This window comes from Aspergillus candidus, assembly GCF_002847045.1.
Source record: "Aspergillus candidus strain CBS 102.13 unplaced genomic scaffold BDW47scaffold_3, whole genome shotgun sequence".
NCBI classification, from domain to species: domain Eukaryota; kingdom Fungi; phylum Ascomycota; class Eurotiomycetes; order Eurotiales; family Aspergillaceae; genus Aspergillus; species Aspergillus candidus.
In genome coordinates, this window is record NW_020194008.1 from 588,072 (window position 1) to 612,461 (window position 24,390).

The 24,390-nt window shown below is 52.8% G+C and overlaps 8 protein-coding genes across 8 annotated transcripts; 3 read left to right on the forward strand and 5 right to left on the reverse strand.

Moving 5' to 3' along the window:
* Positions 1 to 1,182: 1,182 nt before the first annotated feature.
* On the forward strand, positions 1,183 to 2,273 carry BDW47DRAFT_115138 (ubiquitin-60S ribosomal protein L40; the record flags this gene model as incomplete). The annotated part of the gene is made up of 4 exons (XM_024814763.1): positions 1,183 to 1,229; positions 1,610 to 1,790; positions 2,002 to 2,112; positions 2,187 to 2,273. 4 exons carry the CDS (start codon positions 1,183 to 1,185, stop codon positions 2,271 to 2,273), a joined length of 426 nt encoding a protein of 141 aa, XP_024675935.1.
* A 1,036-nt stretch (positions 2,274 to 3,309) lies between these two features.
* On the reverse strand, positions 3,310 to 4,882 carry BDW47DRAFT_42877 (Yip1 family protein). The gene is made up of 4 exons (XM_024819010.1): positions 4,806 to 4,882; positions 4,690 to 4,741; positions 3,898 to 4,609; positions 3,310 to 3,839 (listed from the first exon to the last, which is right to left on the reverse strand). The coding sequence occupies exons 1-4, from the start codon at positions 4,848 to 4,850 to the stop codon at positions 3,749 to 3,751; spliced, it is 900 nt and encodes a 299-aa protein (XP_024675936.1). The 5' UTR covers positions 4,851 to 4,882; the 3' UTR covers positions 3,310 to 3,748.
* A 243-nt stretch (positions 4,883 to 5,125) lies between these two features.
* On the reverse strand, positions 5,126 to 7,137 carry BDW47DRAFT_98805 (rab-GTPase-TBC domain-containing protein). Its single transcript, XM_024820731.1, has 3 exons — positions 6,310 to 7,137; positions 6,125 to 6,256; positions 5,126 to 6,070 (listed from the first exon to the last, which is right to left on the reverse strand). Exons 1-3 carry the CDS (start codon positions 6,593 to 6,595, stop codon positions 5,184 to 5,186), a joined length of 1,305 nt encoding a protein of 434 aa, XP_024675937.1. The 5' UTR covers positions 6,596 to 7,137; the 3' UTR covers positions 5,126 to 5,183.
* Positions 7,138 to 8,173: 1,036 nt separating this feature from the next.
* thtA lies at positions 8,174 to 12,449 on the forward strand. The gene is made up of 5 exons (XM_024819011.1): positions 8,174 to 8,821; positions 8,873 to 8,987; positions 9,048 to 10,617; positions 10,670 to 10,842; positions 10,896 to 12,449. The coding sequence occupies exons 1-5, from the start codon at positions 8,277 to 8,279 to the stop codon at positions 12,327 to 12,329; spliced, it is 3,837 nt and encodes a 1,278-aa protein (XP_024675938.1). The 5' UTR covers positions 8,174 to 8,276; the 3' UTR covers positions 12,330 to 12,449.
* A 160-nt stretch (positions 12,450 to 12,609) lies between these two features.
* BDW47DRAFT_98809 (putative mitochondrial translation initiation factor IF-2) lies at positions 12,610 to 16,767 on the forward strand. The gene is made up of 4 exons (XM_024820732.1): positions 12,610 to 12,693; positions 12,916 to 13,493; positions 13,579 to 16,055; positions 16,111 to 16,767. The coding sequence occupies exons 2-4, from the start codon at positions 13,047 to 13,049 to the stop codon at positions 16,352 to 16,354; spliced, it is 3,168 nt and encodes a 1,055-aa protein (XP_024675939.1). The 5' UTR covers positions 12,610 to 12,693; positions 12,916 to 13,046; the 3' UTR covers positions 16,355 to 16,767.
* Positions 16,768 to 16,845: 78 nt separating this feature from the next.
* On the reverse strand, positions 16,846 to 17,986 carry BDW47DRAFT_98811 (rhodanese-like domain-containing protein). The gene is made up of 3 exons (XM_024820733.1): positions 17,684 to 17,986; positions 17,481 to 17,611; positions 16,846 to 17,374 (listed from the first exon to the last, which is right to left on the reverse strand). The coding sequence occupies exons 1-3, from the start codon at positions 17,835 to 17,837 to the stop codon at positions 16,985 to 16,987; spliced, it is 675 nt and encodes a 224-aa protein (XP_024675940.1). The 5' UTR covers positions 17,838 to 17,986; the 3' UTR covers positions 16,846 to 16,984.
* Positions 17,987 to 18,337: 351 nt separating this feature from the next.
* erg5 (C-22 sterol desaturase erg5) lies at positions 18,338 to 20,855 on the reverse strand. Its single transcript, XM_024820734.1, has 4 exons — positions 20,480 to 20,855; positions 20,195 to 20,345; positions 18,846 to 20,094; positions 18,338 to 18,786 (listed from the first exon to the last, which is right to left on the reverse strand). Exons 1-4 carry the CDS (start codon positions 20,637 to 20,639, stop codon positions 18,751 to 18,753), a joined length of 1,596 nt encoding a protein of 531 aa, XP_024675941.1. The 5' UTR covers positions 20,640 to 20,855; the 3' UTR covers positions 18,338 to 18,750.
* A 1,425-nt stretch (positions 20,856 to 22,280) lies between these two features.
* Positions 22,281 to 24,252, reverse strand: BDW47DRAFT_115142 (signal recognition particle subunit SRP68; the record flags this gene model as incomplete). The annotated part of the gene is made up of 3 exons (XM_024814764.1): positions 22,281 to 22,785; positions 22,852 to 23,994; positions 24,062 to 24,252. 3 exons carry the CDS (start codon positions 24,250 to 24,252, stop codon positions 22,281 to 22,283), a joined length of 1,839 nt encoding a protein of 612 aa, XP_024675942.1.
* Between the last annotated feature and the right edge of the window lie 138 nt (positions 24,253 to 24,390).

Sequence of the window (24,390 nt, forward strand, 5' to 3'; positions counted from 1 at the left end):
CTTTTTTTGTTTTTTTCTTTTTCCATCCCGCTCTTTCTACTCCGTACCTTAACCCACTCATCATCCTTCTTTCTTATTTACTCAATTATCAACCATTTTAAATTTCACTTTTAACGAGGGATTCCTTTTATGAAAGTCATGGGGCTTCTTGGCATGTTGGTTGGGTACCTTAGGATGGTACACATCCTACGGCGTTCTGCCAGGCAATACTTCCACTACCTAGTTCCTTACAGCTCTACCAACCTATGTTGATACCAAGAAAGGCACAGCAACTTAACGAGACCAACTTCCAAAAGCGTTACTGTCTTGCATTGTCAACGTCACTAGACGCCTTCAGCCCGGATCTCTGATCATGATGGCACCAGCCGATTGACAGTCGAGTTGACGAGGGCCCAGTTCAACTGCCTATAGGCAGTAAATGCCTCGATGTAAACATCTCGCCCCCACCGAATACAAGATTCTACTCAGTTGCTCAGTGAACAAGTCGACGATGAAGCCCCCAGTATCCAATCAAGCTTCCTACGCGCTTCACCTTCCAATGCTACACCACAGCCCAGGCTCAGACACGCAGTGCATACTCATATCCTCCCAGACAAAGCTATCGTCACTACAGGCGCATCGAAAACACCGGGGGATCTATCATGTGTGCTAATATCAGGCAGCGCCAGCGTAGTCATGGACTGGGTTTGCGAAAGCGTTGGTCGCAGGTGTTGGAGCCAGCCCAAAGATTGGGCAGTCATACAAGATAACGCCAGCCGTGCTGTTGTTGACAAACTAATCACGACCGCCGATTGACTATTAGCTGCGAGATAACCAACTCCGGCGCATCTATGTCGCATGGTCGCACGGAACACGGTGCGACAGGTCTCGAACGCTAGAGGGCTAAGCATATACCGGACGATTTCGTTGAACGTTGACAGTCAAAGGAAGCCATCATAGCCCAAGAAACGTTGCGTTGTATGTGACCCAGGTACTGCACTCTTGTCGCTGCGTGTTCACGATTGCTACCCCTGCGTCGGGGAAAATGCTAGTTCGGCGGATACCAAAACGGAGAGTTCAGTTGGCTCGATTAGGCAACTCTGATGGATGACGGGTCCAGCCCGTACGGCGGAGACCACCGTAAAGTGGCCGAATAACCAGATAAGAAGGAGCGAGAGCACGACTAAACTAAGAAAAGAGGAAATGACGTTGTCAATCCGGGGGATAAGCTTCGGGACCGAAAAGGGAAAGTAGGGTTAGGGTAACCGCGCACGGCCTTAGTCATCGGTGCACCTTTGCTAAGCGAGAAATCCTCAAATTGACATCGTCTCATTCCGCCCGCGAACTCCCAGCCGATCGTCAGCCAGCAACAAACGAAAAGCCGCAACCAGTACGTGCAGATACCCCCTATTGTCGCTATATTGATGTCGCTGAATGACCTGCTAACATGGATTTTTTTCGCGCGCCCTCACAGTGCAGATGTAGGTCTTCCTCCAATATTAAATACATCCATAACTCCCCCCCGACCGGCCATTCGATATGGCCAGCCACCGACCCGGCCGACAATTAAAGAAAGCCAACAGGGAAATCAGTGATTGAGTGAGCGGTGAACTGATGGATTGGATAACAGTTTCGTCAAGACCCTGACGGGTAAGACCATTACCCTCGAAGTCGAGTCGAGCGACACCATCGACAACGTCAAGTCCAAGATCCAGGACAAGGAGGGCATCCCCCCCGACCAGCAGCGTCTGATCTTCGCTGGCAAGCAGCTTGAGGATGGCCGTACCCTGAGCGACTACAACATCCAGAAGGTACGGAATTACCCTAGGAATTGGGAAAGATCGAATGGGATATATGATGGGATGGGCAGTTTCCACGGTCGCATGGGTTTTGAAACAACAGGACCTATCGTGTTACACCTGGAGGAAGCGCATCGCTATCATGAAAGAGACGGGATTTCGGAGTCTAGATCGGACGATATTTTACATCCGATTTGAGACCATTGGCTGACCACACCAATAGGAGTCCACCCTCCACCTGGTGCTCCGCCTGCGTGGTGGTATCATCGAGCCTTCGCTCAAGGCCCTCGCCTCCAAGTACAACTGCGAGAAGAACATCTGCCGCAAGTGCTACGTACGTTGGACCCCTCCAGAACGGAACGACCCATGAGACAAGACACCCGGCCAACCATACTAATCATCGGACAGGCCCGTCTTCCCCCCCGTGCCACCAACTGCCGTAAGAAGAAGTGCGGTCACACCAACCAGCTCCGCCCCAAGAAGAAGTTGAAGTAAACGATTCGCATCATGTTACGGTTTTTCTACGTTGCTGGGAAGAGTCGGACGGGTTTATTATGGTCCGGTTGCAGCCTGGGAGGTTTTCATACGATATTTGAATAAAAGAAAACATGATAGCCAAGTCAAATGGTGACGGCGCCTCTCAATTGCATTCAAGCTTTTGTAAAACAATCCACCTTTTTCCCAGATCGTATACCTGAATTCGGATACTACGGACACTTTGGACAGGCCCAAGGCTTCTGTTCCTCTCCAATGCGGTGCTCATTCGCTGCTACTTACCAAGTTGATCTAAACCCGATAGACATGGATCTAGATCGCTACATAGTTTTCGAGTGGACCAGGATCAGCAACATGGAGCAACGTCAACCTCAACTAACAGTGCCTCATTCATGTCCTAACACTCCCAATCCAGCTAATACCCAATCCACGCTATCTCCGTCCTCTCCGCTTGCGCCATCTCCCCCCTCGTCATCACGGAAGACATGCGCAACCACTCTCCCACGACTCATCCACAAGCTTTGTCCTCCCCAGACAATACCAGCAACTAACATTCCCAAGTTCAACCCTATTGTCAGGGCCGTAAGAACGAAACTCGCACTAAGTCTCATTGCATAGTTAATGAACCAGGCGCTACAGACAACTAAACTTGACGCCTCGACCAAAGCCCCTTTGGCCACGGACTAACTAGCAGCAGCCGGCGCACATCGCTGGGAACGCTATATGCTCGCGCCAAAAAGCGGCAGAAGCGCTCATACTTAAAGGAACAGGAAACTCTTCCCTGCGGCGATCTCAGAGAGACCGGCTGCTCGGGTACGGAAGATACCATGCCGCTTTTGAGCTCTGTAAGTAATCCTATCTTAGCGCGACACGCTAATTTTTAAGAAACGAGTGGGAAAGAAGCAGAATGAAAAGTAAAGGTTGTTGATAAGTAGAAGATGGATATCAAGAAGAGGAAGATTGAGTAGTGGCAGGGATGTATATCACATGGGTTGAGATTATTCATTGCCTGTCTTCACTGCATCACAATGCTACCAGGTAGTGATATATATATCTGCTAAGTACGGACTAGACTTTGCCTTTCTGCAAATTTGAGACACATCCCACAGTAGATTTATAGGACTAGCACGGCTCCTAGAGATGCTAGATAGTGAATCACAGCAGCAAGACCGAATGGAAAAGCCCAAGGACCCTTTCAAAGTGGCGTTGTCTGGGAAAAAATACGATCATCCTAGAAATCGAAATCAAGTTCGTAGAGGTACATACATACACCGTAACGGATAAATCTGCCGCACAAAGTATAAAGTGGGAATAGGACAGAAGGATCGAGAACGAGAACGCAAAAACAGAGGGCGAAAACCGGTCATATCGCTACCGGAGCAAAAGTGAACCAGTCTATCAACCTTGAACGAAGGGACAGTGCAAGTCTGGATGGGAATTGCACGCTATTCCTTTCCTCTCTTTCCCCCACGTCTCTACATCATCATCCTTTGCGGCTTCTCGCCGTCCTTAGGTTCGCCTTCATTGACCTTATCCTTGTTCTTCTTGGAGACGGGGCTCCCGTGGCTGTGAAGTAATGTCGTTAGCATGTAATTTAGATAAGTGCATCGGATGGGAAACATACGCGAAGAACAGAATCTTAATAGCAATGGCGAGACCCGCATGCAGCACAATGACCAGCACCAACAGGATCTTGCTAGCCTTGGCATCCGTGGCGCTCAGGACGGGATACAAGTTCCGCAGGAGGAAGAAGACGGTCCACCCGAAGCCCACGCCAACAAGCGCCCAGTTCAACGCCGTCAACGGACTCCAGCTGACCAGGGCGACACCAATCCACACGAGGTTTGAGTATCCGTACAGAGCCCAACACTCGATCAAGTCAGCCGTGGAGCTGCCGAACCAGCGCAGTGCGCCCCACAGCGCGATGGGGATGAGGCCCGTGTAGCCGTAGACGAGGCCCGCGGCGCCGGACAGCAGGGTGAAGTCGTACTCGAAGTGCTCGCCGTCGTTATTGGACAGCCACTGCGAGATGGTGCCTGTCAGGAACAGGATGACGACGACGGTGGTGGCGATCCAGAACGGCCCGTACAGGTCCGCGTTGCCCTCGAGCACGTCGAGGAAGTTGCTGCGCGGGTACAGTGTCGCAACGCATCGTCGCAGCACCTCGTTCGTGTCCACGTCGAAGAACTGCGAATAATAGTGCAGCGACCACCAGCTGACCTTGGTGGGTGTGCCGCCCGGCGACCTGTTGCGATTACCGCGCGAGGGGCCCCCTCCGCCTAGGAACGGTGCCGAGTCCTGGTGCGCTTTGGCGGATCGTTGGTCATTCTCGAAGTCTGTTGAACATGTGATCAGTAACTCGATCTCCGGTCGATTGAGGATATGCTTCCGACAAAAAGGAAACGATCTGGCTTACTGGAAGGGTGGAATTCGAGGTCCTCCTGGAGATCGGTGTGTCCGAGGTCGCCCTGTGTCCTTTAGTGTTAGATGACGACGGTCGAACAGGGATCCAACAGGGAACGGCATTTGTACCTCTGCGTCGACGTCGACGACCACGTCGTAGCCCCGGTTTGCCATTTTGGGCGATCGTGAGGGGATCTCAGTTGGAGAAGATTTGATGGGGAAATGGTGGAGGGAGAGAGTGGTGGAGTAGACTTGCAGCCGTCGGAGCAGCAAAGAGTACACCTCAGCGGCCCCAACCACACCGCCCGCATTGTATCATGATACTGCCGTTCATTTCCACTCCACGTGAACAAACGTACAATCGAACAGGAGCAAATCTGAAAGGGAAAGTTTTCAAATCGTTTAATTCTATTATATTACAAATCGTATTAGATATGAAGCCAAACCGCCGGAATCCTTTCCCCCCTGCATCCATGCATGTATCGCGTTCGGCAAACCTCAAAGTCCCTAGAAGTAGCCGTGTGCCTGAAACGCCGCCTTGAACCGAGAAAGGTACGACCAGATGGGACCATCAAGGCCCTTGCGGCGGATCCAGAACGACACGGCCCCGATGAAGATGGTGACCGCCACGGATCCAACCGTCCGTCGGTTGTACCACAGGAACTCCAGGGTCTTTTCTTTCCGCTCTTGGTTTCGTAACTGTCGTGTTTGTTGGTCGAAGAGCCCCAGTGCCTTCTTGACCGTTTGGCGGTCGGACAACTCCCGAGAGGTCTTGAGTACGCTGCACTGAGGAATGGATTTCCACGCGTTGCAGGGTAACGATTCTGGGGGGCATGTTTGGAAGAGCTGTACGGCTTTCGTGATCAGGCCCTCGAGGTCCAGCGGGCAGGGGAGCTTAGACATAGTAAAATGCAGCATTTCCGGCTCGTCGACTGATATTTCCAAAAGTTCCTTCCGGCGGGAGATGATTATAGCAGCAAACAGGTAAATCGACTCTACCGGCTCACGAGCTAAAAGAAAGTCAAAGAGCCGGGCGATATCACTGTACTCTTGAATGTCGTGCGCATACAGAGTGAGGGCGGCTGCCAGAGCGAAGAAAGGTTGGATCCCGGCAATATGTCGCCGGAGAGCTGGGTCGGCCTTTCCAATGATCGCAGGGATGAGATGGAGATGCTTGATAGAGGGTTTTAAGGACGGTAGCATGTAGTCCCGAATTCGGAAAAGAGACATCTGGGCCACCGCCGGTGCGGCTGTCCTCTCCCCGAGCACCAAGAGAAGGACTTGGGCGATATCATGATAGCCTTGGAAGTAGCAGAGCATTGGATACTTGCGCAGGACCTGTCTGATGACAATCGACAACTCATCCTTCTTGCGCGCCCGCTCATCATCAGCACCTGCGCGACTCAATTAGCCGATGAAGCCATTAGCTCGATAGACGGGGTGCCTACAGTCAGGGTAGTAAACAAATGATCTGTTCACGTCTAGTTGTACTTGGTCCTCATCAGCATGGGGTGGCAGGTCATTCCAGTCCGTAAAGTCATGTTCAGGGATCAATCGATCACAGTGGAGGAGGAGAGGCCCTTTTATTTGTCAGTTCTCGTCCCCATACTAACGACGTACTGGGTTCCCTTACAGACGGACTGGCGGATTTCATCACGGAGAAAGCCCCCTTCGGAGGTTGCATACGAAACCAGTGCATCGTAATCGCGCAGGTCGCATGCGCGACGGATGGCGACCTCTTTTTCGGCTACACGGGCTGCAGCCAGGTCGTGCGGGGGGTCCATCGGAGGGGTGGTTTCTTTTGACATCTTTTCAGATGCCATATCCAAATCCATATCGACATCGGTTAAACCACCCGTTTCGATGTCGATCTCGGCGTTGCTTTCGGGCCACCGTTGGATGTCGGGCCATTCAGCCATGAGTGAGATGGAATCGTAGATGTCGGGAATCCAGGTAGACGGGGACGATAGTTCTATCCCTGGGTTGACAATTTTAGGCAGCACCAAAGGGAAGCAAAAGATAGCCCAGAACAAGCAACACGCTGTATTTCAGGACAGCCAACTAAGTCCCTCGGTCTCGTTTATGATGCAGATGCACGACAGGTTGGTAAGTATACAGTAGGACCGCACCAGGCAGAAATGCAGTAGCCGGTGGGTCCGAGTCAATTCACACACGATGCAGATAGATCGTAGACAGTACTGATCAACCAGGGTATGTTTGTCTTCCGGTCATGAAATGGGCTTAGGAGAAACGCATGGACGATTTAGCACATATGACATGCATTTGCGGCTGGGCAGCATGTGGAGGAACCGATCGGGCAGAGAACCAGTTCTCGTAGCGGGATGAAGGCCTGATGAAGCGGTAGGACAGTTTAAACGAGGTATGACCCCCTTATAAAAAGGCAAAAAAAAGAGACAGAAGCCCAAACTCTGAAGTATAACGAAGTAATCGAAAATCCGACGGTGGTTTGACGATGGAAAGATGCGGTCGAGTCCCGTGATTTGTTCCATCATGTCGTTTCTTCTTTGGACGACTTGCCGACCGCCTGCAGAGCGACAATCGACTTACTTAAACCAGTCCACCAGCCCCTCCATGGTTGAGATACTGGATTCAAGGATGATCGGAGGGTTTGATTGATGATTTCCTACAACTTCCTCTTGCCATACGATTCCTTGTCTTTCTCAATTTTTTCTTATCCCGAATCAGTTTTATGACTAGGTATGATTCAAGAGTGTTTAGTTTAGGTGTTGGTTCCCTCCTTATCAACTCTCCACTGCAATCCCCCTCACCAGAAAGACAAAAAAAGTCAGAAAAAGAAAAAAAAAAGTTGAAGATAGGCTGCAGGTCCTCGAGTGCCCAAAACTGTGGCGGTGGATGGTGGGCACTCAAATCGTCTAGCACCGCCCTTCGATTCGTCCATCATTCCCATTGATTTCTTCGTCGAGTCATGCTAACCCCGGAATTATTCTTCCACTAGCCTGCATGTTTCTTTCGGGGATCAGTTTATGAGATTCCTTTTCTGTCTATCGATTTATCTATAGGCACCACCCCTAAGATTGGAAAAAGGCGTCAGGCTGTGCTAGCCAATCCGTACTGTCGGAGCCACTGAAGTACGGATTACTTGCAGGTGGCTCTAGCTCGCCTACATAGTGTAGGTAGTTCACTCTTGGCTTGGGTTGAGTCGGCAAGCGAGAGAGTGTGAGAGCTAGAGAGCGAGAAAGCAAAAGAGGGATCTTCCTTGAACGATCGGGTCGGTCTAATTGGCGGATCACCATTGCTATCTTTCGATTGCAGTGAGAAGCACCATTCCGTCATTGTCAACATCTCGCGATCTATCTCTCTCAACCGTACCAAGATGGGACAGTATCCCAAGACCACTTTAAGCATGATCATGAGAGGACTTCTTCCCGGGCTCGATTTCTAATCAATTGATTCTTTGCGTTTTGCCTATACTGCCGTTCCTGGCGCGGCAGACTACAGCGTGGGGAAATCATCGCTGAAATCCCTGCCTTCTTTGTCCTCTTAAATTGCTTCATTGAAACCCCAGGTTTTCCCCCACTTCTGCGCCGTCTTTTAGGGAAATACCTGGACCACGGAATCATGGCTCAACCAAGAACTAGCCGGGATTCCGGTACGTTTTTCGCCAACCTTCTAGCGAACCGACGTAACGCAGGAGCAGCGGAGGCGAACTCGCCGTTGAATAGTAGAGCCAAGGTTGGGTTGCTCACCCGTACGCTTATCCCGAGCCCGATCATCCAGTGGATTCTCCCGGCACGCCTGCGAAGCAAACTCCAGAATGATGTCGTGTTTGTTGGGGAGCGAAGCCTTCAAATTAAAGAAGCAGTCTCCGGTGTTCACTTGGAGACTGTCACGTCGAAGGCAGATTTCGATGCCAATATTATGGCAGCCAAGGCCATCAACGTGAGCGCCGAACTACCATGGGAAGCTCAGATGAAGCTTGAATCCGGCACAGACCTTCCAAAAGACCTGCCTCCCCAAATCTTAGTCCTCAGCCTCGCTTCCAAGGAGCTGGTGTTTCTGTATTATTCCAATCTGGACGGGCGATTCATCCACTATCATCGACCTTTACCGAACGATGTCAGCACCTTCGAGCGATTTGGCAGGAATATTGCAGTCGAACCTCGGTAAGTCGCGCTGAATTGACCAAAGAGTCCTATTTCTGAGAAGCATCGCAGGTCCCGTGCTGTCGCGGTCAGCGCCTCATGTGATTATTTTGGAGTCTTCGTCCTGAAAAAGACCCCTGAACTCCAGGCACAGATGTCCACTGATGAGCTGGATCCGGTAGCAGAGGTACGTTATAGACTTCGCAGGTTGGTTGCGATGTATTAATTGGCGAGTGTATTTCTGTAGGAACGATTCTTTCGTGTTGACGGGGACATCCTCTTCATGGAATTCTTATATCCCAAGTCTGAAGATGCTGGGAAAATCATCCTGCTACTTTTGGTCGCCCAAGATCAGCTCACGCACGCGATATGCTACGAGTGGGATGCCAACGAAACCTTCCGGCATGCGACTCCTAAAGTGACCAAACGCCTGCTGGCTTTCGAGGATAGACTGCCCACCATGCTAATCCCGTTAACAAAGACATCTTCCTTCATGCTCATCACAACGACGTCGATGGCGATATACAAAAACAGATTAGATCCGCGACGACAACCTAGTAGGTACCCACTTCCGACGCTGGACAGTGAATCGCAAAGGGCACCTCTGTGGACTCGGTGGGCGAGGCCCCTCCGTAACTGGCTGTACAACCAGAAACACGACGACATTTATCTCTGCCGGGAGGACGGAAAGATTTCGTATCTAGGAATCGGCAGTGAAGGCGAAGTGGAGAATCAAACACACCTCGGGCAGCTTTGCTGTGATGTCGATGCAGCATTCGATATTCTCGACATTGGCCATGAGGGTGGGGACCTGCTTCTGGCTGCGGGCAACACGGGCGACGGGGGTCTGTTCATCCAGAAAGCTCGCGATCACCCTAGATGCGTCCAGAAGTTTATGAATTGGACGCCGGTCACAGATTCTGTCATTGTGAGGCCTTCCGGGCAGGATCAGTCCAGCACCAACATCCCCGAGGACCGAATGTTTGTATGCTCGGCGTCATCGTTTGGGCGCGGTGCCGCCGTGGAACTCCGCCATGGCATCGAAGCGCAAATCGGGCTGGTCATCTCCCTGGAGGATATGTTCAGTATGGGAGATATATGGACAATGTCGGACGGTATGGACGGGGGAATCTTCGTTCTTACATCCGACCCGGTCTCTTCCACCCTCTTGCACCTCCCTGCTGATTTTGGAGACGAGATCTCCGCGATTGATGAAGCAGACTCTGGGCTGGACTTTGGGGCCCAAACTTTAGCTGCGGCGTGTACCAACTCTGGCGTTGTCATCCAAATTACCGATAAAGCGATACATCTCGGGGCGATTGCTGAACCCGCAGCCAATTCCCGTTTCGATTATGGGCCAGATCAGGCCATTGCTGTTGCCGCGGTCAGCACTCATGCCTCCCTCATCGCTACGGCTGTCCGTACTCAAAATGAAGTTTATCTCTATTCGAAGCGGTTGGCCGACACCAATGATGGCCAACTCCGACTGATCGATGTCGGTCAACCTTTGAAGGTCGGGGACGAGCCTGTCTGCATGTCTATTGAAACTTTTGATATCGGATCTTTCATTTTTATCGGATCAGGCAATGGGAAGATTTTGGTCTACCGCGTGCAGGAGACCGTGTCATTCCTTCTCGAGATACGCATAGACCTAGAGCTGGGTGAAGACATTTCGAAGGCAATTGACAGCCTCGCAGTAGTCACTGTCGCCACTGATGGACCTGCTGAAAGGTACATGGTCTTGTGCGGTCTACGAAGCGGTATCTTGGTCCCATTTGAAATGGGCTTGGATCCTAATAGCGCTACTGCTCCGATTGGTAGGTCACCGAATTCTCTGGCTAGCTTCTTCCACTGATGATTTCCGAGTAGTGCTGGAACAAGCCGTGCCACAGCGACTGGGGCATACATCGGTCAAAGTTCAGAGCAGGGGAAATTTCGCCCTATTGACCTGTGGGCATGGTTTCTGGCAATTGTCTTGTATCCAAAGTTCGGGTAGATCCGATTGTATTCTTCAAAAAATCTGGATCACGGACCAAAACAATGTGCGTTCCCCAAAATCCACCTTTCTTGAAGATAATGTCTAACGGTGTAGTAGGCCGCCTACCACCCAAAGAGTGTGCATAGTTTTGCACTCACGAGCATCACGGACCCCGAGACGGGTAGCCTGTCCGACAGCCTATTTTGTATAGCAGACGGGCAAGTCATGATCTGCACCCTGGATCACGAGGCAAAGACTGTGCCAAGGAGGATCGATTTGCCTGGCAGCGCCAACAGACTGGCGTACTCGCCGCATCTCCGAAGTTTAATAGTAGCATACACCCGGACCGAGTACGACACCGAATCCGATCCTATCCGACGCTACACTCGGCCATGCATCGAGTTCGTGGACCCCGATTCACAGCAATCCGTTGTCGATATCCTAGAGGCCCCGCAGAGCGAGCCTCGACCATGGAGACCACAGGGCACTGCAGGGGAGAAGATCAGTTGTATTCTCGACTGGATACCGAAGAAGGGCGATGAGGAGTACCACATGATTGTCATTGGGACCGCTCGTAAAAACCAACCTGATCGAGGGCGGGTCATCTTTCTCCAAGCATCTCGGAGCCCGTCCAATCCTACCCAGATTGAGTGCACCGTCAAGTACATTCACAAGTTCGAAGGCCCGGTGTATTCAATCGCCCCTTATGGCGATTTCACTCTCATCGTTAGTACCGGCCATGAGATTGTGCCTCTGGAACCAAAGTCCTCCCAAACACGATGGGTCCGGGCCGCCAGGTTTCCGGTGCTGTCACCGGCGATGTCGATAACCACCCGTGAGCCCTATGTATACGTGTCAGCGTCGCGCGAGTCGCTGATGGTGCTCAAGGCCGCGGATGACCGACTGGTCCTTCATGCATTCGACCGCCAAAAGCACGACGGGCTCTCCCATATTCACCTTGATGGCGAGATGAAACTGACCCTGGCCTCGAGCAGAGGGGGACGAGTCAGCATCTTGACCGAGGAAGGGGTCGCTGATAATGACAAGGTGATGCCCATGGCCCTCTGCGAGGCACACCTCCCGTCCTCTGTGATGAAACTCGCCTCGGGTTCCCGCCGCTCGGCCTTATCCCCCGACTCCCGAGTATACTACGGCACGGCTATGAACGGTACTGTCTATAGTTTCTTGACACTGGGCGAGAAGGAATGGCGGTTACTCCACCTACTACAGGACCTCTGCGTCCGGGACCCCGTTGTTTGTCCGTTTAGCCCCAAGGGGAAGCAACAGAGACACCCGGTGGGCCACGAGCCTCTCGACTTCCGGCCGTCGCAGATGCACATCGACGGAGACATCCTCGCTCGTCTCGTGCCCCACGGGTCAAGTCGTCTCACGCAAATGCTGATGAGCGAGTTCTCCTCCCCTGACACAACCAGTCATGGAGAGACCTGGGCCCGATTCAACGAGTTATCCATGGCAGTCCTCGGGGAAGTGATGAACCCTGTCGAAGCGGTATTGGGGTGGTTAAAGAAGGTATTGCATGTGGAGTTCTGAATATAGAGACATTTTCCCTTCCAGCTCTGACCATCTCGTGTCACCTTATATTCTCTTCTTTTCGCTGTTATTATTTACCATTCCTCTATATAAAACATTGATATACAAACAAATTCAAGACCACCATCACCAGCTGGTAGAAATCCGGAGAGACACGCATTAATTGGCCCTCGCATAAACGGGTGCGGTAATCCTCCCCCACCATAGTCAAAAATCTTTTTATTTTACGAGGACCAAAGATTACATACGCCAACCAAACCATCAAACCTCCGATCGCTTTATCTCTTCCCTCTCTTCTCCTCCTCCATCTCTTCCATCCCCCTCCTCCCCCCACAGATCAACCCAAATTTGCGGGAAAGAAAAGGTGTTTGCCCCTCCTTTTTCCCTTGCCTGTGATCATTTTTCCTTCAGCCTAATCCGGCTTCACTGCCACGGTTAGAGCGTCATCTATAACTGCGAAGAGCGGAAGAAGCTAATTTCGTCGGACTGTTTGTGCACCGCCCACACAATTTTTGCATAACCTGTCTAGACTCATTCAGCGCACTTTACTTGGATCTTATACTAACGTAGAGTTTCTTTTCCCTAGGGATCCCGTTTTTGCTCCTTTTTTCCCATTTCTATAAGCCTCGAATCTTTCAGTCGAAAGAGAGGCTCGTGATCGACATCGATCCGCACAACCCATTTCAAAAAAGACAACACCGCCAATAATCACCCAACATGGCGCCCAAGAAGAAGGGAAACAAGCGGCAAGAAGAGGACTGGGAGGCCGAGATGGGCGAGTCCGCCCCCGCTGCCCCCAATGGTGGTGATGAGTCGCCGGCTGCCGAGGAGAACCCCGCTGGCGAGGAAGAAGAAACCAGCGGCGGTGGAGGACTGCTCGCGGCGCTGCGCAAGAACAAGACCAAGAAGGCCAAGAAGGGGAAGCAGGCGAATGATTTCGTCGAGGGAGAGGATCCCAGTGAGGCTGCGGACTTTTCGAGCAAGCAGCCGGAGGAAGGCACCTTCGATGACGAGGATGTCTTTGCTGGCAAGAAGAGTGCCAAGGCTGGCAAGGTGACTCCGACTGCTGCGGCTGAGGAAGAGGATTCCGGGTTCCGGGTGAAGTCGAAGAAGGAGAAGGAGAAGGAGAAGAAGGAGAGGGAGAAGCAGCGGAAGAAGGAACAGGTTCGTTCTTTATATCTTTTTTTTCATCCTATCTATCCCCCTCTCCTGCATCAGATTGCTAACGGGTGTTTTTACTACTGTCTAGGCTGCTCTGAAGAAGAAGACTGCCCCTGCCGAAAAGCCTCAGCCTGCCAAGGTTGAGAAGAAGGATGAATCCCCCTCCCGCGCCCCCGAGGCTGCTCCGGCCGCCGCCGCCGCCGAGACTGGCGGTAAGAAGAAGAAGGTCCCGGCTCACTTGGCCATGCTTCAGAAGCAGCAGGAGGCTATGAGGAAGCAGCGCGAGGAGGAAGAGCGAATCGCAGCTGAAGAGCGGGCCGCCGAGGAGGCCCAGCGGAAGCTGACCGAGGAAGAAGAACGCGAGAGAGAAGCGATCCGCCAGAAGAAGAAGGAGAAGGAGAGGGAGAAGAAGGAACAGCTCCGCAAGGAAGGAAAGCTGCTCACCAAGGCCCAGAAAGAAGCACAAGCCCGCAACGAGCTGCGTATGAAGCAGTTGCTGGAATCTGGTGTCGGCAAGGTCGCCGGTCTCGAGAAAGACCAAGCCGACAAGAAGCGGCCCGTCTACGACAACAAGAAGAAGAGAGGCCCCAAGAAGCAGGAAGATGATCTGGAAGCCGCCGCCGCCCGCGCCCAAGCCCAGCGTGCCGCCGAAGATGAGCGACGGAAGAAGGAGGAAGAGGAGCGGAAGGCCAAGGAGGCCGCGGAAGCTGCTGCGGCCGCCGCCGCCGGTGGTGAGGAGAGCGACCTTGAAGACTGGGAGAAGGCCGCCGACGCCGAAGAGGTCAAGGATAGCTGGGATGCCGAGTCTGACGAGGAAGGAGAGAAGAATGCCGCTAACGGCGACGCTGCTTCGAAGGAGGATGAGGAAGAGGGGTCCTCGGAGGAAGGCTCCTCTGACGAGGAAGACTCCGACGACGAGGAGCAGTCTGCCGCGCAGAAGGCCATTGCTCAACGCAAGGCAGAGGCTGCCGAGCGGAGGAAGAAGCAGCACGAGGAAGCCCTGGCTGCTCGCTCAAAGGACAACCTGCGCTCCCCCATCTGCTGTATTCTTGGTCACGTCGATACTGGTAAGACCAAGCTGCTGGACAAGATCCGTCAGACCAACGTCCAGGAGGGCGAAGCCGGTGGTATTACGCAGCAGATCGGTGCTACCTACTTCCCCGTCGACGCTCTGCAGCAGAAGACCCAGGTTGTCAACAAGGATGGCAAATTCGAGTTCAAGATCCCCGGTCTCTTGATTATCGATACGCCCGGTCACGAGTCTTTCGCCAACCTGCGGTCTCGTGGTTCGTCTCTCTGTAACATTGCCATTCTGGTCGTCGATATCATGCACGGTCTCGAGCCCCAGACGCTCGAGTCGATGAGGTTGCTCCGTGATCGTCGTACTCCTTTCATCGTCGCTCTGAACAAGATTGACCGTCTGTACGGCTGGAAGAAGATCGACAACAACGGTTTCCAGGAGAGTTTGGCCATGCAGAACAAGGGTGTGCAGAACGAATTCCGCACCCGTCTGGAGCGCACCAAGGTCCTGTTCGCCGAGCAGGGATTCAACTCGGAGCTGTACTACGAGAACAAGTCCATGGCTCGCAACGTCTCCCTCGTCCCCACCTCCGCTCACACCGGTGAGGGTATTCCGGACATGCTGAAGCTGCTGACGTCCCTGACCCAAGAGCGTATGACCAACGCTCTGATGTACCTGTCGGAGGTCGAGTGTACGGTGCTGGAGGTCAAGGTCATCGAGGGTCTTGGTACCACCATCGACGTGGTTCTTTCGAACGGTATCTTGCGCGAGGGCGATCGAGTGGTGCTGTGCGGTCTCAACGGGCCAATCGCAACCAACATCCGAGCGTTGCTGACCCCGGCGCCTCTCAAGGAGCTCCGTCTCAAGTCGCAATACGTGCATAACAAGGAAGTCAAGGCCTCGCTGGGTGTCAAGATCGCCGCCAACGACCTGGAGCACGCTATTGCTGGTTCGCGACTGATGGTCGTCGGACCGGATGACGACGAGGAGGACATCGAGGAAGAGGTCATGTCCGATCTGGAGAACCTGCTCAGCAAGGTGTCGAAGGATCAGCGCGGTGTCAGCGTCCAGGCATCCACTCTGGGTTCTCTGGAAGCCCTGCTGGAGTTCCTGCGCGTGTCCAAGATTCCCGTGGCCAACATCTCCATCGGACCTGTCTACAAGCGTGACGTGCTGGTGTGCGGTACGATGCTGGAGAAGGCCAAGGAGTACGCCGTCATGCTCTGTTTCGACGTCAAGGTCGACAAGGAGGCCGTCGCCTACGCCAACGAAATCGGCGTCAAGATCTTCACCGCCGACATCATCTACCACCTGTTCGACGAATTCACCAACCACATGGAGCAGCTGAAGGAGCAGCGCAAGGAGGAAAGCAAGCTCCTCGCTGTCTTCCCCTGCGTTCTCCAGCCCGTGGCCGTGTTCAACAAGACCGAGCCGATTGTCATCGGTGTCGATGTGCTGGAGGGCAGCCTTCGGATGCACACGCCTCTTTCAGCAATCAAGACCAACGGTGCGGGAGTGCGGGAGATTATCGATCTGGGACGAGTGTAAGTTTCCTCTTATCCTCCATTTTCTCTGACATCGGATACTAACATAATCCAGTGTCTCCATCGAACGCGACCACAAGGCTGTCGCCGTAGTCAAGAGGGGCCAGCCCTCGGTGGCCGTCAAGATCGAAGGCTCCAACCAGCCGCTGTACGGCCGTCACCTGGAAGAGAAGGACCAGTTGTACTCTCACATCTCGCGTGCCAGCATCGACACGCTCAAGGAGTTCTACCGCGCGGAAGTCACGATGGAAGAGTGGGCTCTTGTCAAGAAGCTCAAGCCTGTGTTTGACATTCCTTGATTGGTCTGAGTATCTGGGGGCTTGATCGAGCGAGCAAGCAGACAGACATAATCTGTCTGTATGTCCTCTGGAGGAGAAGGGAGGCCCGAGTGCACGCATGGGCCTCTTATATTCCCGCTCTGCATAAAGCGGAATATACATCGTGTATGACATGAATGATAGACGAGGAAGAGGATAAAAAAGAGGAAGGGGTTGAAGCACAGGTCAAGCAAGTCAAGAGAAGGAAAAGATCTGGTGCATGACTGACAACGACTGTATTGACTGACCTATGCTATGGGTAAAAAGAAAAAGTTGGCTGTACATGAAATGAAAGGAGGTGTGAGCTGGTTGTGGTCGATACCTCTTAGCTTGTGATTTAGTTTTTTATTTCTTGATATACGTGCTTGCTTGTAGTTGGAATGTGCGTAGTATACGGAGTACCTTACGTATGTATATCAATGTTGCGATATCCTGGATTCCAACATACTATACTATTTACTATCCAACCACATAATACTAATAATACAATCCGGTCAGTCAGTCATAATCCAATCCACTCACTGAACAAATACACCACCACCACCACCATCAACCACCCTAAATAACCAAAATAACATACATTTTCAAATCAAAGTAGAGACAAAAGAGTAATTAATTGCCCCCCTCCCACTTCTCAACCCTCCCCCCCTTCTTCGCCCAATCCAACCAACTCCCCTCATAAACCCCCACCCTGTCGGCGTCATACCCAGCCTGCAAAGCCAACTGCGCCGCCGTGCGCGCCCTCACGCCCGCCTTGCAGTAAAACACGACCGGATCCTTGCTCTCGCCCTCCGCCACACCGGGCTTGGGGAACCCAAAGCGCGTCTCGAACTCCTCCGGCGTCAGGAAGAGCGCGTCGGGCTGGGAGCCGAGCGGGACGGAGACGGCGGAGGGGATGATGCCTGTTGCGGTGAGTTCGGCGGGTTCGCGGACGTCGACTAGGATCGGGTGGTGGGGTTTGTGAGTTGGGGAGGCTGAGTCTGCAGGGAGGGAGGATGTGATCTATATTTTATATGAATTTGATTGTTAGTTGTGTGGTTTGATTGAAGAGCAGTGGTGGTATAGATCATCTGTTCATAGCTATGTAAAGGGGGGGGGGAATGCATACCTCTTCGAAGCCCCACTTCCGCAGAGAAGGACTGCTGCTGTCGCTCTTCCACCGGATAGAAGCCTGCTGCTGGGACACAACAACACCGTATCCGCCTCGTTGCGCACCTAGCACAGCACGGCCGTATCCACCTCTAGGAAGAGGGGTATATCCACCGCGAGAGAGAGAGCCATATCCACCGCGAGAAAGAGAGCCATATCCACCGCGAGAAAGAGGGGTATATCCACCGCGAGAGAGAGAGGCAAGGCCCCTCGAGCTCGAGCGTACCGCCGAGGCAGCGGGACGGGCGAGAGGGAGGGCCTGCTTTGCGACGACGCGGGAGGCGAGGGCTGTGATGGGGCGGGTGGGTTGAATCATTGTTCCGGTCGTTTTCTTTCGTCTCTCTTTTTTTATGTCGATTGAGCTTTTGTAGGGGTGTTGTTGGAGGAGGTTGAGTAGCTAGCTACCTTAGTAGAGGACCTAGCGTAGGGTAGGGTCGGAGTGAGAGATGCCGAGGCGGATGTGGACGGTTTGAACTGGGTTGAGGTGATGTCAGAACTAACTAACTATGGGGTGTTAAGCTCAAGACTCATACTATGAAGGATTGACCGCTTTCTGGATTGGGCATGCCGTTGGTGTATTTCATGTTCATATTCAATGTGAATGTGAATGTGAATCTGGACTTGTGGTTTTTATTTAATAGTATTTGAAATGATTCTGGTTCGTATCTGCTGATACCATTGGTAGGAGTGTAGATGTTCATGCGGTGTTACACGACTGGTATATACACCTATATATATTTCCAGTAGCCCATGTTTTCAACCACCAGCTTGCTATTACTACTACTACTACTACTATTACAGCTATTACTATTACACTTTGAAAAACTGTCAATAACAATTACTATTAGTTCTAAGACATAATGCTAAACGAAAGGTCGCGCCCGTAAGCCGACCTCTCCATGGATCCGATCATACAATTCATATACTCCAGGCTGACCCCATCCATCCATCACAAAATCCCGTGGTTGTTGTTCTCACGGGGCATGATACAAGTAGGTATAGACACGAGAAGGGAAATCAAGATAAAAGATAAGAAAAAAGATGAAGAAAAGAGAAGAGAAGAAGAAAAGAAGAGGAGAGAAGAAGAGGAGAAAAGAAGAGGGAAAAAAGAAGAAAAAAAAAAAGGTACGGTCAGTCTATCTCCAGGATAGAACAACACTGGAGGACTTAGAACCTCGTGGGAACTCTTTTGTCTCTTTTCTTTCTGATTTCAAAGAATTATGAAATGTTTAGGCGCGAGGACGGAAGGTCAGCAGGCAGTCATCCTATTCCATGGTTAGTGTCGAGGGAGCGAAACGAACGTCAGGCGAGAGAAGGGGCATACCTGAGGGAAAATCGTGGCAAACACCTTGATCTCCTCCGACTGAGGCGTCGGGGTGTGCTCCCAGTCCATCTCCAAACTGGCCTTGCCAATCATGGCCATCAGGTTCAACGTGGCGTAGGTCTGACCCAGGCAGTAGTGCGGCCCCGTGCCAAACACCAGCCAGTTCTTGGGGTGCTGCTCGGCCGTGCCCGTGATCCAGCGGTCCGGGTCGAACGAGTCGGCGTTGGGGTAGGCGTCCTCGTCGTGCGTGGCGGGCCACACCGACGGGATGATCATCGAGCCCTTGGACACGGTGATCTTCTCCGTGATGGGGAAATCCTTCTTGACCAGGTAGGGGACCATGATCACGGGCGGGCGGTACCGGAGGGTCTCCTTGACCACGGCCTTGGTGTACTGCAGGCTGTCAAGCAGCTCCATGGTCAGCGGCGCCTTGAGGTCGCCGTTGCGCGCGCGCACGTTCTCCTCGCGGACCCTGTCCAGGACCTCGGGGCGGTCGGCCATGAGCTGGAACAGCCAGGTGGACGCGGCGCTGGTGGCGTCCTGGGACGCGAACAGGAAGGTGAAGATGGTCTGGGCAATCTCAAAGTCGCTGAAATCGCGCAGGAGCTGCGCGGGCTTCTCGTTCTCCTCGGCGGGGACCCCCTTGGCGAGCTTCTCGCGGTAGCGGGCCGAATCCTGCTGGGACTTGACCCAGGCGTCCATGATGCACGAGACCTCGCCGCCGGCCGCCATGCGGGCCTTGCTCTTGGCGGCACAGTTGGAGAACTCCTCCAGGACCATGTCGGAGGCCTTCTTGCCGTACCAGGCCTTGGTGAAGGGCAGGATGAAGGGGAAGTTGACCAGCTCCAGGGCGGCGGTGATCATGTAGTAGTCATCGGCGATCTTCTGGACGGCCTCCTCGCTGATGTAGTGACCGACAAAGGTGCGGCAGGAGACGGCACACATGAGTTCGCGGAACTCGGGCATGAACGGGACGGGCTTGTGCTGGTGGGCCTTGGAGACATCGAGAAAGCGCTTGAAGTAGTCGTTGTAGACCTCGTCCATGCGGGGCAAGTAGCAGGACAGCGCCTGACGCGTAAACAGGCCATTCAGACCCTTGCGATATTCGACGTGTTCCTTGCCGTCCAAGAAGACCCAGTTGGTCTTGCCGAGGAGCTTGTGCGCAACATCGACGACACACGGCTTGACGTAGGCGGGGGAGTTGAAAATCTTGCGAGACATATCACGGGAGGAGGCAATGACGACGAACCTGCACGATATTCATTAGCGATTGCGCGTCACGAGAGCGTGGAAGAGGCGGCAGCGGAAGTCAAAATCTGCCGAAAGCCCGCCCACGAGGACCAACATACTTGTGGAAGACGGAAACACAGCTCAACTCTGCACTGTCCCATTTGGCCTTATACTCGGTGAACTTCGGGTTGACCGATTCGAGGAACGGTCCCATGAAGGGCAATTTCCATGTCGGACCGATGATCGAGCCTTTGAGCCAGAAATAACGCACTGCGATTGGATAATTGGAGATCTTAGCCGTCTACCCTTCTACCACGCGACTCACGCGATTGGGGAGGAGGGTCTGTCATTTCCGGGAGAGGAAAAAGGCGCATGATCCAATCACCCGTCAACTGATGACTTACGCTGGTCATAGATAATGGCACCCAGGAACAACGTCACGATGGCCTTCCAGACATTGAGGCCGCCGACAAGGGACGCGACCAGACCGGAAGGCTCAAAGAGTTGAGGGGAGACAACGGCATCAGCCGAAGGGGAGACAAAGCTCCCGTTGACAGCGGACATTTCTGAAACTCAATCGATTGAAGAGTCAGTCCGACGAGGGGTTGTCAAGGGGAGAGGGAGGAGGAGGAGGAGCAGGAGGGGGGGGGGGAAGGAGATAACAGGCGAGGGAGGAGAAGAAGAAGAGGAGGAGGAAGAGGAGAGGGACTCAAGTAAAGCAGAGAGTCAAGAGTTCCAGGGGAAGCCAAAAAAAAGGACGCTAGTATGCTTGGAAAGGAATTGGCGAGTATTATTATGATTATTATGATTTTTATTATTTATTTTCCAGTCGAGAAGAGAAGAAAGAAGAAAAAAAAAAAAAAGGAAGATCAGGGGATGGTAATTAGAAGGAGATGGCCCGTATTGCGAATACGACGGCGGAGCCAAACAACCTCGATGGAGTCGACGAGAGGAAAGATTGGTTCGTTCTGGAAAAGATTGTCTATCATCCATTCACTCCTCGGTTCGCATATCCACTGTCTCCTCTTTCTTCTTCTTCTTCTGTTCTTCTTTCCCTTCTATTGATTTTCTTTATTTGACTTATTGTTCCGCGGAGATAGTGGCTGAATCATGATGGTTGACCATTAGTTCCCCCAACTTACTCAATGGCGGAGTATGTATCCATCACAAAATGACTCCTACTGAAGTTACCTTCATACCAATCCAACCTAATCAAACCAAAAGGATCAATCAATCAACAAGATACTACTAATCATCCCAGATCAATAGACCATAGCCATTCATAGGCCAGGATTTATGGTTCACACGGGACAGCGGACCAACCACCAGGGTAATAATACACCTGTAATCCCAATACCATTGTTGACCCGTGGTGATGACAGATTACATAATCCATACACTCATTAATCTCAGCCTTGCAGCCAATCAGCACTCAAGGGATCATGCACGGACGGTATAATCCTACATAGTTGCTTCCTTAGGCTCTGATGTTGGACTTTTTTTTTTTTTTTTTTTTTCCGTCATCGACCTGACTATCCCAGTTGACTGAGTATGTGTAAGGTAGTACTGGTCTGCTGTCAAGACCTAGAAGATGAGGGGAAACTATGTTACTAGTGACTACAATGCCACACAACATACCACACGGGAGCACAACGGGTCTGTCTGGTCTGGACCTGTATCAATTCAACCATCATCGGATTGATTGATGGTGATGTACGTGGCCTGAGGAAGAGATCGGATACTGCTCGGAAGACGGATACTTCTCTGCCGTCTGTCAATCCAGGCAAAAGAGGGGACACTTAATAGTAATAAAAGTAACAGAATCATAATAATAATAATAATAATAATAATAAAATTAATAAAAAAAAATAAAAAATAAAAGGTGACTCGGTTGCTCAAAGTTCCGACCGGATATTGGTGGGTTTGTTATTACGGGGATCGTGCGTCTATTACTAATCCATGCAGGTGCACAAGGCCTGTGCAATCCATCCATCAATCAATCAATCATCCTTCCCCGTTCTTTTACCGATTCAGACTACCCCCAACTGTATCCCGTTTAGACGCTGTGCTGTATTTTATTAATTTCTCTCATTCGCTGGTTGTCCCTTGGCGGTTTCTCCACTGTCCTGTCCTGATTGGAGATGCGGATGGACGGCATACGTATGGAGAGGTAGGGAGGTAGCTATACAAATGCATCCGGACCCCTCAACGACCAAATCCAAACCATCCCCGTCGCCCGCCCTTCTTCTCTTCCGTACCGGTCTCCTCCGACGCAGCGGGTTGCGCAGCCGTCGATCCCTCCCGGGGGTAGTCGATGTAGTTCCACGCGACGTCCAGGAATAACGGCTTCACCGGCATCGGCTGCAACTGCGGCGGGTAAGGCACCAGCTTGTGGAGATCGAGCTCATCCCCGGGGTATTCGTGCATCCGCTCCACCATGGGTCGCTGAACAGCCGCCTTCGACTGTTCCTCCGTGGACAGATTCTCCAGGGTCACAACTCCGCGGAATTGTGCCACAAGGGCCCGCAGGGTGGTCTCGAGGGTGTGGATCTGCTGGGGGGAGACGTCCAATCGTGGAGGCCCCTCCACGTCCATCGAGGACGACAGGCGCCCGGCGGATTCAGTAGTGAGCGTCAACGCCTGCGAGAACAGCGCCAGCGCGTTCTTGGATTTTCCAAGGATAGCGTGCGTTCGGCCCACCGCAAGACATCTGCAGGAAGAAGAGATCAGCATTAGCACCGATCTGCGTTAGAAACGTGAAACTGGAACCCCGTACCTTAAGGCGCGGAAGTAGGAACGCTTAGCCCCCAATTCCTGGACAAATGCAGAATCGGCAGCCACACCGGGCAATTCAAGGATGACATCGATGCTCTGCAGCGTAGAATCGTACAGCACGACCTTTTCACGCAGTCGCGCAAAGGTCCGACCCTTGGACTCTTCACTTTTGGCGGACGGTTTCTTGCTCTTGGGGGCCTTGGCTTGATCCATCTCGAAAGACACCCCGTCCTGGTCGCCGCACAGGACGCGGTTGCGCCCAATGCGCCACCCGACCAGACCGTAGTTCACGGCGGTGCGCGTGATCTGTAGACTCTGCATCCTCTTGTCGCTCGGATCGACGCCTTCACTGGCAAGATCGTCGATTGCGGTCTTGGTGGCATCGACCGCATCCTGACTCGCGATCATGACGTTATCGTACGCAGCCGCCTTGTCCTTCGAAGAAGCCGCACTGCCGGAAGTGTCGGCCAGCCACGACGCAAGACGGGATTCTGCCGCCGCGGCGCTGGCTAGAGCCTGCGAGATGGTAGCATCTTCCAGGCCAACAGTCCGGGACCGCCATGTGATGGTCTGAGGCAGCTGCTGCACTTCTCCCTCCGCAGTTCTTCTGGTCCCCGCGGCATCTTCCGTCAGGCAGCTGGCATCCACCTTCTCCACTTCCGCCCGTGTCTGGGCGTCCGACGGGAAGTAGCTAATCGCGAGGGAAGGGATGGGCTTCGAGCGGGGCAGTTTGAGCTGGTAGGCTGCATATCGAAGGCTGGGATCGACCGTGCCCGCGAGGAGATCTCGGAAGGCATCCTTCTTTGCCTGTTGGCCCAGCGCCGCATACACCACCCTGGCGATGGAGTAGCTCTGCAGACACTGCTCCCATTTGCGTTGTTCCAAGGCGAGTGCCCCCGCGAGAGAGGCCAGATATGCGCGGGCTTCGAGGAGGTCAAAATCGGTCGCTCCCGAAGTCGGCTGATCCTGCAGCACCTGCACCAGTTCCTTTGCGTAGCCGGTGGCCTTGTTCAACCGCGAAATAATATGGCGTCGGGCGGATCCGACGATGCCTTTGGCGGAGGGGTCGGCGGAGTGGGTATTCTTCATGTGCATGGCCTCTGCCCACGCCCGTTCGGAGCTCAGCAGTAGGATATGGACGTAGCTAGTATGGCAGTCACAGTCAGTTCCAACCCAATCGATACTAGACGGACCCAGGGGAGAGAGCATACGCCACATTGCTACCCACGTTCTCCGCAGTAATGGGGGATTTGGCCGTATATTTGCGACCCTTAGGGGTGGTCAACCCCAGCTTCTTGCGCAACTTGTGCAATTTGCGGGTGGCATGTGCACGGTAGGCATCATAGTTGCCAACCACCAGGCTATCCTCTCTTTGACCGAAAATAAAGTCCGTGATATCCATTATGCCAAAAGATGGAGAATATCTGGTTGAGTCCGATGTAAATGATGGTACGATGATGGCCACCTGTTATGCGGGTAAGTCAGTTGCGGGCGGAAATGGCGTGGTGTCCTCGGGCAAACGAATGCCCGGCTCCTTCTT